General features: G+C 42.2%; 1 protein-coding gene across 5 annotated transcripts in view; it reads right to left on the bottom strand.

Moving 5' to 3' along the window:
* The window catches only part of LOC125455349 (sideroflexin-5-like), a 274456-nt gene that overhangs the window by 202607 nt on the left and 56309 nt on the right, over positions 1 to 15540 (bottom strand). For 3 of the 5 annotated variants that reach the window (XM_059650636.1, XM_059650639.1, XM_059650633.1), the window contains 2 exons: positions 8549 to 8575; positions 7132 to 7186 (listed from right to left, as the gene is read on the bottom strand). In XM_059650636.1, coding sequence (XP_059506619.1) covers positions 7132 to 7186; positions 8549 to 8575 — 82 coding nt within the window. The remainder of the gene's footprint in view (positions 1 to 7131; positions 7187 to 8548; positions 8576 to 15540) is intronic. The other 2 variants (XM_059650637.1, XM_059650634.1) reach the window with 1 other exon arrangement.

The raw sequence follows: 15540 nt of genomic DNA, 5'->3' as shown, positions 1-15540 counted from the left end.
TTCCTTCCTGAAACCATTGTGATTTGGCATGACCGCTTTGCAGAACACCTCCGCTCACTTCGCAACAAGCTACTGCACCTCCCAGTCGCAAATCATTTCCACTCCCCCTCCCATTCTTTAGATGACATGTCCATCATGGGCCTCCTGCAGTGCCACAATGATGCCACCCGAAGGTTGCAGGAACAGCAACTCATATTCCGCCTGGGAACCCTGCAGCCTAATGGTATCAACGTGGACTTCACCCAGTTTCAAAATCTCCCCTTCCCCAACTGCATCCCTAAACCAGCCCAGTTCGTCCCCTCCCCCCACTGCACCACACAACCAGCCCAGCTCTTCTCCTCCACCCACTGCATCCCAAAACCAGTCCAACCTGTCTCTGCCTCCCTAACCGGTTCTTCCTCTCACCCATCCCTTCCTCCCACCCCAAGCCACACCCCCCATCTACCTACTAACCTCATCCCACCTCCTTGACCTGTCCGTCTTCCCTGGACTGACCTATCCCCTCCCTACCTCCCCACCTATACTCTCTCCACCTATCTTCTTTTCTCTCTATCTTCGGTCCGCCTCCCCCTCTCTCCCTATTTATTCCAGTTCCCTCTCCCCATCCCCCTCTCTGATGAAGGGTCTAGGCCTGAAACGTCAGCTTTTGTGCTCCTGAGATGCTGCTTGGCCTGCTGTGTTCATCCAGCCTCACATTTTATTATCTTGATTTGGCAAGCTGCTGGCTCACATTCAAATTGTAACCATCAACTGTTATGCACAGTCTGTAAATCGAAGATTCTCATAGACAATAGTCCTAACATTGGAGGTTTTATATTTTGCACGTACTATACAACATAACCTAGGGAATGAGCTCTGAAATTGCCTCCCTAAACGTGCTCCAATAAGGTGCCTCGTGAAAACTATCTTTCTGGCCAAGCTTTTGGTCACCTGCCTAAATAGTTTCTTTAGTGTTTGGTGTTGCATGTTAACAGAACACAGAACAGTACAGCACAGTACAGGCCCTTTGGCCTATGATGTCACGCCAACCTATTATCCTACTCTAAGATCAAACTACCCTGCATACCCTACAATTTACTGTCATCCATGTGCCTATCTAAGAGTCACTTAAATGTCTCGAATGTATCTAGCTCCAATACCACTGCTGGCAATGTATTTCTCACACCCATCACACTTTGTGTAAAGAACCTATCTCTGACATCTCCCTTACACTTTCCTCCAATCACCTTAAAATTATGCTCCTTCGTAATAGTCATTTCCGCCCTGAGAAAAGATCTCTGGCTATCCACTCTATCTATGCCTCTCATCATTGTCGTCATGAATGTTGGTAGAAAATTCCTTATGGGGCACATTGAGACATTTGACAGCTTTAAAGGAAAGTGACCAGAATTCTACAAGCTTGTTGGTATTGATCTTGGGAGCAGGAATGCGAGCTAAATGACACACTAATGTTTTTGGCAGGAAGCAGAGGAGTGGATAAAGTGGTTAAGAAGGCATATGAAATGCTAGCCTTTATTAGCTGAGGCATGGTTTTTAAGAATAGGGAGGTTTTACTGGACCTATATAAAATGTCATTTGGGCCACAGCTATAGTATTGTGTGTGGTTCTGCAATCCATATTAGAGGAAGGATGTGATTGCACTGGAGAGGGCACAGAGGTGTTTTACCAGGATGTTGCCTTGGACAGAGAGTTTGGATAGACTGGGATTGTTTTTCTTGGAGCAGAGGATACAGAGAAGGGACATGATTGAGATACTAAATTATGGAGGGCATAGATAACGTAGGCAGGAAGAAACTCATCCTCCTGGTAAAGAGATCAATGACCAGGGGCATATATTTAAAGTGAAGGAGCAGGAGGTTTAGAGGGAATGTGAGGTAACATTTTCACCCAGAGGGTGATGGGAATATGGAATTCACTGCCTGTAGTGGTGTTTGAGGCAGAAGTGCTAATGACATTTAAGCAGCATTTAGATGTCACTAGTGATGCCAAGGCATACAACTATATGCATGGCCTAAGGTTTTGTACATGGAGCATTCAAAATGAAGTGGACGAATGAGTCACACAATAGATGTAAATGGGTGTGATATTGTTGGGACTATGGAGGCAAGACTGCAGGGTGACAGGGAGGGAACTGAACATCTAAGGGTATTCAGTATTTAGAAGGGACAGACTAAAAGGAAAAGGTGGTGGAGTTGCATTGCTGGCTAAAGCAAATACAAGCACAACATTGATGGAAGATTTTAGCTCAGACAACATAGAATCTGTGAGGGTAGAATTGAAAAATACTAAGAGGCATAAACCATTAATGGGGATGGTATGTAGACTCCCAAACTGTAGTTGTGATGTTGGGAATTGCATTAAACAAGAAATCAAAAATTCACGTGGTGTTATGGCTTGTATTAACCTGTATATAAGTCCATAAGATATAGGAGCAGAATTAGGCCTTTTGGCCCACTGATTCTGCTCCACCATTCAATAATGGCTGATATATTTCTCAACCTCATTGTCCTGCCTTCTTCCCTATCCTTTGATCCCCCCTACCAATCAAGAACCCATCTATCTCTATCTTAAATCATTCTACGATAATGAGTTCCATAGATTAATCTGAAGAAATTCCTCAGTTCTAAAGGTCCTTCCACTCTCTGGCTATGCCCTCAGATCCTTGTCTCTCCTACCAGTGGAAATATCATCTCCACCAAGCCTCTCAGTATTCTGTAAATTTCACTCAGATCTCCCCTCATCCTTGTCAAATCCATCAAGTACAGAGTCAGAGTCCTCAATGCCCCTCATATAATAAAATCATGAGAGATATAGACGGGTTGGATAGCAAAAAAGTTTTTTCCCAGATTGGGGGTCTCAATTACTAGGGGTCATGATTTCAAAGTGAGAGGGGAAAAGTTTAAGGGAGATATGTGTGGAAAGTTCTTTACGCCGAGGGTGGTGGATGCCTGGAATGTGTTGCCAGCAGAGGGAGTAGAGGCGGGCACGATAGCATCATTTAAGATGTATCTGGACAGATAGATGAATGGGCAGGGAGCAGAGGGATACAGATCCTTGGAAAATAGGCTACAGGTTTAGACAGAGGATCTGGATCGGTGCAGGCTTGGAGGGCCGAAGGCCCTGTTCCTGTGCTGTAATTTTCTTTGTTCTTTGTTCCTAAGACTTTCATCCTCGGGATCATTCTTGTGAACCTCCTCCACAGGACCCTCCAAAGCCAGGACATCCTTTCGTAGATAGGGGGCCCAAAACTGCTCACAATATTCCAAATGTTGTCTGACCAGAGTCTCATACAGCCTCAGGAGTACATCCCAACTCTTGTATTCTAGCCATTGCAAAATGAATTCTAACATCGCATTTGCCTTCATAACTGCTAAATAAACCTTCATGCTTTTTCTGTGATGTCACTCTTGTGCAGGCCCCCTGATCCTGGGGTTCAATTTATCTTGTTAAAAAAAACCTTACAAGGTACGAACCAAGAAAGAACTAGCCAGAAGCACATCTTCCTCTCTGCACTGAATTTCTACAATACCTCCAAATTCCCCAAACTATATACTCACTTGAACTGAGTCTCATTCCAGATTTGATCTGTCCTTGCTGACCGTGCCAGCTACAGAATGACACATTATCCAATACCTCCTCTTGCTTTAACTCCTGACTCCCCAAAATCTATCCATTACCTACAAACCACAAATCAGTGGTATGACGGAATACTCCCTACTTGTCTGGATAAGTGCAGCTCTAAGAACACTCAAGAAGCTTGGCACTATCCAGGACAAAGTCCTATCAGCCCACTTGACTTTCAGCCCATGACTTTCTTTATTAACTCCCTACACCATCAATGCACTGTGGCAACAGTGTGGATGATTCCCTCTTATTTAAGTGGCCCCTCTCTGGAAACATGCTTCCCTGGTCCTACCATAGAACTAAGTGATATCCACACTCACTTTTGACCTAGAACAGGGGCTTTTGCTGCTCACATAAAATCCAAATTGGTAACTATAGAAGCCATAAAGTCTTTTAGGAAGTCTTAAAAGGGACATTACTTCCATGATCAGTGTGTGCAAAGGGACAGTAACTCTTAGGGTCAGTGCGCTAAAAGGGGATAGTAACTGTTGGGTTTACTATGTTAAAGGGTTAGTAACTCTTAGCGTCATATTAAAGGGAACAGTAACTCTCAGAGTCAGTGTGTTAAAGGGGTCAGTAACTCTCAGGGTCAATGTGTAAAAGCAGATGGTAACTCCAGGATTCAGTATATCAGAGAGGTAACAGAAAGTTCATCAAAAGCAATCTCCCTCACAGTACATAAGTACCCCTCACTAACAGTTACAATTGGTCCCTTTTTTTTTCCAACCTATTTTGCTCAGTTTTTATTGTACCTTAGTGTACTGTAAGTAGTTTTCTGTATCTGTGAAGCTTATTGAAATAGCACTAGCTTTGCCCAGGCAGGATAACCTCCATCAGCAAAAAGGCATCACAGTCTAATGTCTTAGAGTTGCCAACTCAGACCTGAAATAGCATTTATGACTTTTTTACTAAATAATAAGTTTATTATTTTCAACGGACACATCACTGACCTCAAATTCTCCAGTAAACATCTAATAATTGCATGGAGCTTTAACATATACTAAGGTGTTTTTTACTTTCCTTTTTTTGACAATGCTCCTTTCAAATTTCACCATAAAATGAATTGAACCCTGGAAATTTTCAGTGTTAAAATACATTTTGAGCTCATTGTGTTCATGCCAGTTCTTTGCTTCAGCATTCCAAAAGTAATTGCAGCTATATATCACCGTAGCTCTGTATCAATGCCAAATTAATCTTACTACTCCACAATCTCCCTGCAACTCTGTTCTAAATCAAGGCCATTATAAAAGTGATGCATCAGACAGGATCAGACATCACATCAAGGTCCTCAGATAGTACCTTCTAAACCCAATGATCTCTTCCACAGGGCAGCAGACAAATGAAAATACCATTACCTGCAAATTCCCCTCCAAATCTCTCACCATACTGACCCTGGAAACAGATTGCTGTTCCTTCATTGTTGCTGGGTCAAGATCCTTAAACTCCCTTGCTAGCAGCATTGTGGGAACACCTACATCACATACCTTGCAGTTCAAAAGGAAAATTCACCACCACTTTCACAAGGGCAACTAGAGAAGGAAAACAGATGCTGGACTAGCAGCAGAGGTCCACATCCCATGAAAGAATTTAAAGAAGTGTTGGCTGATTTACCCTCACGACAAAATAGCCTCATATTATACATGCGACAGCGTGTGGCACTGGATGCCTTATGATGCCCAAGCACAGATTAGCACTTTGATTGAGATATAGGAAATTGTCACTCAAGGATTCTGTTCAGTTAGAATTGCTCACATGTTAAACTCTTGATTCCTCCTTTGTTGACTCTGAGTCAGTTGGGGACAAGCATTCCTTTACACTGCTATGTGACACAGACTGGCTAGTTGGAGAGAAAACAAAACAATTCCTAGCAAGGGTTTCTAGGATTAGATGGTGGAGAACATCGAACATTGCAGCAGTGGAATGGGGCCTTCAGCCCACTATGTTATGCCGAACATGACGTCAAATAAAACTAATCCCCACATATCAGCCACAAAATGGTGCAAAAAGCTCTAAGGAATATTGGCTACTTCCCCTTTGCAATGGTGGCAGGGAGAGTCTAAACCTGATCAAGTCAACCTGCTGTCACAATAATGAATGAATGATTTTATTATCACATGCATTTTATAGTAAGAATGAAATAAAACACAGTGAAAAGCTTTCACTTGTCGCCACGATTCAGTACCAATTTGATTAATTTAAGAATAAGTAAAAACAAGATAGAGCTTAAAGAGAGTCCATCAGTCCTGAGCCAGGTAATCACCATCAATGACACCTGCGCTGCCATTCCTCCTCCACCCTCCTCGCCACTGTCTAAACCAGATCCAACCAACGTTGAAGTCACCGATTCTCAGGTGTCATCTTTCTCCACTGGGCTGAAAGTCCTCTGCCAACCAACGTCAGAGTCATGTCTCTGGCCATTAGGCCCAAGTTATCGCTGTGATCTTCTTCCAACACCGCTTCGTCACCACCGGCACTGGGCTCAACCAAGTTGCTGATCCTTGGGCGCCATCTTTCGTTGCTGAGCCTACCTCACTGCCACCAGCCATGGCAGTTGCGATTCCAGTGCCAGGTCCTGTGCTTGCCCTAGAAAAGTAACTGAGGGCTCACATGAGGTCCACGATGGGCCCACTCTCCTCTGTCCTGGGCTAGCCTGACATCCACAATGACCTCACTCTCCTTCGTGCTGGGTTCACTCAAGGTCCACATTGGGCTCGCTCTAGGTTCATGCTGCGTCCACTTGAGGTCTGCACTGGGTCCACTCAAGGTTCGTGCTGGACTTGCTCAAGGTCTGCACTGAATCTGCTCAAAGTCTGTGTGCTGGGCCCACTCAAGGTCTGCGCTGGGCCCACTTAAGGTCTGCTCTGGGCCTATTCGAGGTCTGTGTGGGATCAATCAGGGTCTGTACTGAGCTCATTCAATGCACAAGTGCTGTGCCCAGTTGAGGTCCGTGCGCTGAGCCCAATCAAGGTCCACACGGGGCTTGGTCAAGTTGGCAATGGGCTAGTTCAAGGTCCACATGCTGGGCCCGTTCAAGGTCTGCACGCTAGGCCCGCTTGAGATCTGCAGTCGGCTGGCTTGAAGTCTGTGCATTGGGTCCACTCAAGATCCACACTGGGCACAGCTCAGATCCACGCTGGGCACACACGAGGTCTGTGTTGGGTTTGTGCGAGGTTGTACACTGGGCCCACTCAAAGTTGCAGTGGGGTCTTGCCAACACCAAGACAGTCCGAGCTCAGGACAAGAAATGGGTAGAGTCAGAAAGTAAAACTTACAAAAGGAAAAGCGGTCAGAGCAGACGAACTCCGGCTTAGGAGCCCTAATCCGATGCCATCTTGAGAGCACTGCTGCCGGTAGACATGGAATGGAATAGGATAGAGCAAGAGTTGGAAGAGAGAAAAGAATAACTTTAATGTCACAGAGTTATTGCAGTGCAGAAGGAGGTTGATCAGCCTATCACGTGAGAAGCAAGGACAGAAATAATTGCTACAAAAGTAATGTAAAAGATACCTGACATCCTGAAAGGCATCAAAATCTTCTCATTGGTGTCTGGGTGCAAAATTGCCTGAAAACAAATAAAAAACAGAAGAGTAAAGAAGTTCACTTCATTAGTCTCTTGTTAAGAATAGAGGACAATATGAGATTATATATTTGATGCAATGAATTGCAAGACCACCTCACTGTATCTCAGAGCAACTGAAGATTGGTTGGTGGTCTTGGCTTTCTTTCTAACAGTTGATCTAAATCAATCCAGTGATGGGATGTTGCCTTTCCTGGTTTTTAGATAGCGATTACTATTCAACATAAATATAAGGGTGAAAATCAGGGGGGTAGCAAGCCCCATCTTCCATCATGTTTGACCTGCCTGTTGATACACACGAATTGATCACTCACTTATAGTTGATTCAGCAGAAATGTAATCTTCAAGGGAATGAAGGGAAGAAACTACACAGTTGAATAGATAACATTCCAGACATCAGGTGGAATATAGCATGCCAGATATGACTTTGATTCCAGGCTCTTCAAATTCCTCAAGATCAATGTGTGCTGCAGGAATAGACAGTGCAATAATTGTACGTTCTCTGCAAGAGCTAAGAGCCCCTCTTGTTCAACCTTGAATGGCTGCCTAAGTGCCGCATGAGCATTATCCCTGGGTTCAGTACCTGCCATATCACCTTCGATACAAGATCACAAGAGATTCATAATCTGGAATCACGGCCTTGGTAGGGCTGAGATAGGTAGTCAGTCATGAAGAAAGTTGATAAAGCTAACCTAGAGTAATTTTAAAGAGAATTCCCACATTGGTATTTTGATTAATTCTTGGCATTAGGGTGTAAAATTTGGTATTTATTCCCGTTCCATGGTTGTGCTATGCTAAACTGAGCGGCTTCACCAATGAATTTCTTGAAATAATGAAGAATCAACATGCCAGTGGGGTCACAGAGAGCCAGACTGTGCAAGGACAGTAGAGTTCACATAAAGGTATTTCTAAACCCATGGATACTTTACAACAGTCCAACAATGTTATGGTCACTTCTTTTTGTTGTTATTCCCAAAATTGCTTTTAAAATTAATTCAAATTCCCAATTATTGTAGTGAGATCTAAGGTCATATTATTGTGGTTTATTAATCCAATGGTGTAATGACCGCTGAACATGGAACCAGAGTTCAAGTTCAGGGGAGACATTCTTTCTCAGCTGCTTACTAAAACCAAGATAATACCAACCAGCTTTCCTGTGGAAAATGCAAGTCAGTTTTATTAACCACTTCTGCAATTAGTCTAAGTCAAACAACATGGTTCACAAAGGATGATGCAATATGAATTAGTGTAATATAAAACACATTGAGTATTTCACAATAATGAATTATACTACACTCGGATTAAGTGGCACAATACATGAAGATTATTGAAAGAAGAAATATTTACCTGTCGAATCTTCTGTGCCTCCCAAAGCTGAAACATAGTGGTATAAATGAGAAATTAGTGATTGAAGAAGGGGCACAGTGAACCTGAGGCTCAGTTGACAATGCTGTAAAGGGAAATCAAATTCTCAGTCTATGTTGAATTGGTTCATTTAAGCAGGTCAGACAATGGACAGCGTGAAAGGAGGGAATTAAAACAGAGGCTCCACTTCAATCACTCTTCAATAATCTCAGGTGAAGTGTGTAAGGGTTATTGGATGAAAACAGGGTTGCGCTCAACTGAACACGTGCATGAGTTCACAGGCACACCTTGTCATCATTTAAAACATCTCAGATTGCAAGGTTCTTATGTTTTAATGGCAAACCTAGGTGAAAGGCTAAGGCAAATCTAGTGTACAATATCATGAGAAGAGAATAGCAGAGAAAAGGACATTGGCAAGACATCAACAAGCCCACATTTCAGAAACCTGTAGTGTTGTTACTCAGCATTTCAAACCAGCTGTCCAACCAACTGAGCTGGCTGAGGTAACCATGAAAGTCCCACCTTCTCAACCTCACCCCTTACCTGAGGCGTGGTAACCTTCAGGTTATAACCAGCACTAATTCCTTCCGATCTCAGCCTTAAATGGGAAGTTTACCCAAAAAAATCTTATCCTGAAGCAGTAAACCCTTGTTCTAGATTCCTCCACAAAAGTAAATTTATAAAAATATGCAGCAGCAGAGTGGTGCATGTTCACTCAGTGCCAAAAGGCATCTGTTTACAGTTCCAGCTCAGTATTTGTATTTATACCATACAAGTAACGAGGCTGCTGTTTCCCATCAGTGTTTTCCCAATCACTTCATTGGGTGGTTTATCAATTTTTTGAATTGTTTTTCACACTTTGGGATGTTCTACTTTGAGCCATTGTTGCTAAAATTGCAGATTGTTGAATGCTCCTGTAATTGTGTGCATTCATCTAATACCTTATACCATAGCTAGGTTTAACAGGGTAGACTATTTTAGCTCTGACCTGGGATCTGTTAATGTTGATCAAATTGAAGTAAAATCTTGCTTAATTACTTTGCCGTTTCATGATCTCAAAGCACCTTACAGCCAATGAGATACATTTTGAAGCGTGGTCATTTTATGTATTGAACAGAGCTGGCAATCTGCATGCAGCAACCCCCATAAACAATAAGGTGTTGATAATCAGGTTCTTCTAACTACTGCTGAAAAAAAGACACTTTATTTCAAAGGTAGCAGAAAAGGAAAGACTTGAAACTATATAAAAGCATTGCCAATTTTAAGATAAGGATTATCCCAATCAAAGCAGTATCATAACCATACTTCAGTGCTAGAGTGAAACTTAATTTTGTAAAGTAACATTGATGTGGTGACAATAGTTCCAGTGTTTTGTTTCAAACAAAGTCAAAACTCAGAAAACATACACAAAAAAAGTAACTGCAATATTGTTTTAATGTTGATTGAAAAGAAATTTTGCATCGTAACTAAACGTAGCAAATTTTTAAAGTTAACATTTGTTTTCCCTTTGTTTACCTTATAACACAGTCAGGACTTTAGGCTAATGTGTTTGTATAAAATTACCAAACTTACCTCAGGATTTCAACATTTCAGCTTTTCAAGAAGGTAGAAGGAATTCCATGTATTCCCGAAAATAGGACATTGCTTTATAGGTTTTAATACTGATCTGATAATCTTCAACTCCACAAACAGTGAATAAAAATTCCTCCCTAGCTGGGCTTGAACCACCACACTTTTAGTTAATGGCCAATGCACTAAGTAAAATGAGGCAAGCTTCACTTTCCATGAACAAAGGCTGCCTGCCGTGCCATCTTGAAAATTCTTATTTGGCACCCAAATAAACAATTACCAATTTACAACAATAAAGTAAAATTAGATTAATGTCAAATTCCAACCATTTGATGCAACGGAACAGAAATCAGACTGCCTTAAGTAGTTTCAGCAAGTTAGTCAAAGACATAATGAATCTACACAGTTTATCTTTTAATTTCCAATTGCTTCCCCAGTTCCCTATTCCATAAAATTAAAATCTGACGGCTCTGCTATCTGCTGCCAGTATTCTCGATACAGATTGGCCTCCCACACTTGATCCTGGGTTTGGATTTTTGGTTCCCTGCAGCCTTTCTGTTTTCTCCCCTAGTCCCATTCCCAGAGATATCAAAAGTTAGTCTTGAACTGGGTGCCATGGTTCTGGTGAATGAGGAATTCTCAGATCAAGTGGGTCATTGTCTCAAGATAATTATTCCATTAGGTTCCCTCCTTGCTTGTGCTCCTTTAACCATAGCTTCTGTCTCTGCAGGAGAAGCGAGAACAGGAAGGATGAGCTGGAGCAACCAGCATGGGAGAGACAGAATCTGTGACTGAGGAACAATTCCTCACAGATTCCGTCTCCCATGTTCCTCCAATTAAAATATGCTGTTTTCCCACTGACTGTACCTGTAATTCATCTGATCAGTACAGAAGTCATTGTGACATATGGCATGGGATCACCTTTCTTTAATTTGTCACCCCTTTATTTATTATCAGCATATTGCTTCCATTTCAGAAGAGAACTCACCTGAATCTCTATTTATGTTGAATGGTGACTGTATTATAACATAACTAAAATATTTGTGTAATAGCCATACTACAAATTCAAAACTCTCAAACATAAAAGTATTTTCTATCATACAGGGCCTATATTCTCAAAGGTTTTGCACAGGCCTGTTGGTCCTCTTATTTACTGAGTCCGCTATTTGGTGTAATATATGAAGTGCCTGCCCTTGTAACATGTGAAAAGACTGTTATTGTTGATAAATACAGAACCTTATGAGAAAACTGTTATTATTTTTTATACACTGAATTCCTACTTTGCAAGGTCAATTCAATCTTTAAGTAGAAAGAAAGCAGCATGAGAAGCAGGCTACAGACACAGATGGATAAATTCACTGATTCCCGATTCTGTAAAATGCATCTCCAAAGAGGAAATTTATCTCAGAATTTATTATGCCCAAACAAAATATACACAAGTAATTGATGACAAAGTGCTGCTAGCAAGGCTGAGGTAACCTCATCCCATCCAGATTGTGAAAATGTGCTTGAGAGGGGCGGCTGTCAGAGGGGAAAGTGTAGACCAAATAAACAAACACTTGGCACTATGTCTTCATCGATGAAAAGGGTGACGTGTGCCCATTTGGCAGAAGTTTCTTTGTAAACAAGAGAGGTTGATGCCTGTTCAAAACAGCTGTGAAAGGCAAGCATGTACTCACACCAACACTGGCACATTGCAATAGTGAGAATAGGGTTAGATTAAGCAATTAGGAAAAGAACGAACTTGTCACATAGATCAGGTCGGGAAGCTGAAAGTCCATTTCTCTCATTTCTCCTGCATTCAAGGATGGTCTGCAGATATTAGATCTTGTTTTAAATTAAGTTTTGCCAATATCCAAAGGTTTCCCAGCACTGAAGGGAAAACTACATCAACCGCTCTATTTCAGTACAAATCCATAAACTTTTTCTCTTCTGAAGTTTGGAAGAAGTCATCCTGGACTCAAAACAGTTAATTCTATTTCTTTCTTCACAGATGCTGCCACACCTGCTCAGGTTTCCAGCATTCTCTGTGTTTGCTTCAGATTTCCAACATCCACAGTATGTTGCTTTTTTTTTCTGGTGTTTGGCAAAGTTGGCAACTCCAAAATAACAAAGTGTGGAGCTGGATGAACACAGCTGGCCAAGCAGCATCTCAGGAGCACAAAAGCTGACGTTTCGGGCCTAGACCCTTCTTCAGAAGGAGGGTCTAGGCCCGAAACGTCAGCTTTTGTGCTCCTGAGATGCTGCTTGGCCAGCTGTGTTCATCCAGCTCCATACTTTGTTATCTCGGATTTTCCAGCATGTGCCGTTCCCATTATTTCTTGGCAACTCCAAAAACTGCTTTATTTGACATTTAGCTTTTAGGATTAAATTATAAATTGTAACAACTAAATTTGTGGTTTAGAACATACGAACATAAGAGTTAGGAGCAGGGATAGACAATGCAGCCACTTGAGCCTGCTCTGCCATTTGACATGACCGTGGCGGATCTCAGCTTGGCATCAACTCCACTTTCCTGCAGTGTGGTGTATGGAATTCTACAGATTCACACCCCTTTGGGGGAAGTGATTCCTCATCATCTCTGTTTTAAACTTATCACCCCTTCGCCTAAAACTATGGCATCTCATTTCAGATTGCCCCACAAGGGAGTCATCTGCTCTACATCAACTTTGTCAGTCCCCTTTAGCATCTCGTATCTCACCATCCACTCATTCTAGCAAGTACAGGCCTAAACTATTCAATCAGCACCCACGTCACAAGAAAAAAAATGCTACAGTCAACGAGATGTTTGACGGCTGAGGATCGCCTTTGTTCAAATAGGGCATTGAGAGATCTGAAGAAAAGCAAAATAAATAGTACTGAGGTGCAGATCACCCATGATCTAGCTGAATACACAGTGGTTCACGACAATGAACTATTCTTATTTCGCAATAAAGAACTTGCCAGACAATAGTGGCTATTTTCAGGAGCCAGTAGTTAACTCTGCACATCATCTTATACTGATAGGTTCCGCTAAAGAAAAGGAAAGTACTCACATTTATATTGTGCATTGATACTGACTCTTCCTCTCTCCCTGTCAACATTTTAACAGCAAGCCTCACATCCCTCGAGTACAACTGATTCCGAGAAGGACATCCAAATACATATTTGGGCTGACACCAAGATTGTTTATTTCCAAATCCCTGACATTACCTGGCCATGACTTTGTCTCAGCTAATCTGCTGCTGTTACTTCATTCAGTGCCTTTGTTAGTTCTAGACTTGCCTATTCCAATATACTCTTGCCTGGTGTCCTACACTTCAAAACTCCACTGTCTTAACTCACACCAATTCCTGTCCATCTATCAGCTCCACGTTCACTGCACAGACCCCCATTCAAAGAATTTTAAAATTCTCATCTCTGTTTTCCAAATCTGTCCATGGTCTCATCTCTCCCTATCATTGTAATCTCCTTCAAATGTCCAAGATATCTGCACAGACCTAATTAAGGCATCTGGACCAGAGCAACAGCAATTTTATCCAAAAATATTGGCAAGACTGAAGCCAATGACTTCTGTCCCTGTTCCAAACTCTGTCACTAAATTACCAACTCCAGCCTTCTCCTTGGCAACGGTCTGAAATTAAACATGACTATTCACAAACTTGTTGTCGTGCCTAATCTCAAGATGTGCTTCTGACCTCATATCCATGACATCATAAGACATTATTCATTTCTGTGAGCTCTTCCTGCTTGATATATAGTCAATGTTAAGGATCTTGGATGCTCATCCTTTCACCATTTTATTGGAAGTGGCAAAGATTACTTATGATAACGTAATATTTAGCACCATTCACATCTCCTCAAATACTGTCAAGATATAGCAAGACCTAAATAACACACAGGTTTGGATTGACAAGTAGCTTACAATATTTGTGCCATCCATGCTCTGACTACCTTGAAGGAAAGAGAATCGAACCACTGTCTCTTGACTGAGTTTCTGACTGTCAGCATTCTGGAGGGGTTACCATTGACCAGAAACTGTACTCAATGAACCACAAAAATACTTTGGCCACAGAACTGTGGCTCTCTCCAGATATATAACAAAAAGTGAGGAGCTAAAGTAGGTATTCACCCTTGGAAGATGAGAGGCAGCCACATCCTATAAAACATCTGAATGCAGGCAACCATACCTTGGCGACCCGTATGCCTTTTGTCTCATTTGATTGTCAAATGCCTTGTCCTTAATGAGTATCAATGCATAATTTGCAGATGACATCAAGATTGGTAAAGTGGTTAATAGCAAAGAAGCTGTTTGCTGGTTACAGGGAGACATAGATAGGTTGGTCAGATGGGCAGACCAGTGGCAGATGGCACTTAAATCTGAAAAGTGCGAAGTGATGCACCTTGGACGAAGAAACAAGATGAGAAAGTATTTAATGAATTGCGGAACTCTATGTAGCTCAGAGTAACACAGGGATCTTAGGGTAATTGTTCGCAGATCCCTGCAGTTGCCACAGCATGTGAATAGGATGATTAAGGAGGCAAATGGGACATTTGCTTTCATCAGTCGCAGCATTGAGTATTAGAGCAAGGAGGTAACGTTGGAGTTGTACAGAGCTTTGGCTAGGCCACTGCTGGTGTACTGTGTGCAGTTCTGGTCACCTCACTGCAGAAAGGATGTAAATGCACTGGAGAGAGTACAGAGGAGGATCACCAGGATGTTGCCTGGGATGGAGACATTGAGCAATTTGAATGGGTTGCACTTGAACCGGAGGGTGGCAGATATGCTCATGGGGAGATTTGCTACTGTTACCCAGAAGGATATAAACTAGTTTGGCAGGGGTTAGGGTTCTGAATAAGACAGGGGCCATCAAGAAGTCAGGGGAAAATACATTGGCGATCGAGAGCAAGTTTACTTGCTCTGTTAACTGTTTACTCCAGTCAGTGCCTGACTGGTAAGGCAGATGAGCTCAGAGCATGGATTGGCCCTGGGGACTGGGATGTTATAACTATAACAGAAACATGGCTGGGAAAAGGGCAGATTGGCAGCTCAATGTTCCAGGATACAGAAGCTACAGGTGTGACCGAAGTACAAATAAGCAAGGAGGGGGATTTGCCGTTTTGATAAGGGAGGACATAACAACAGCGCTTAGAGAGGATATTCTTCAGGGGTCAACAAATGAGACTAAATGATGAGAATTTAGGAAAAAGAAGGGAATGGTCACTCTGTTGGGGCTGTATTATAGACCCCTCAAACAGACAGCGGGTACTAGAGGAGCTCATGCATTGAAAGATTGCAGATATCTATCGGAGTAATGCAGTAGTATTGGTTGTAGATAACAAAGTGTGGAGCTGGATGAACACAGCAGGCCAAGCAGCATCTCAGGAGCACAAAAGCTGACGTTTTGGGCCCTAGACCCTTCATC

The sequence above is a fragment of the Stegostoma tigrinum genome, chromosome 1 (assembly GCF_030684315.1).
Source record: "Stegostoma tigrinum isolate sSteTig4 chromosome 1, sSteTig4.hap1, whole genome shotgun sequence".
Taxonomy (NCBI): Eukaryota; Metazoa; Chordata; class Chondrichthyes; order Orectolobiformes; family Stegostomatidae; genus Stegostoma; species Stegostoma tigrinum.
This window is presented reverse-complemented; position numbering and strand designations above follow the sequence as displayed.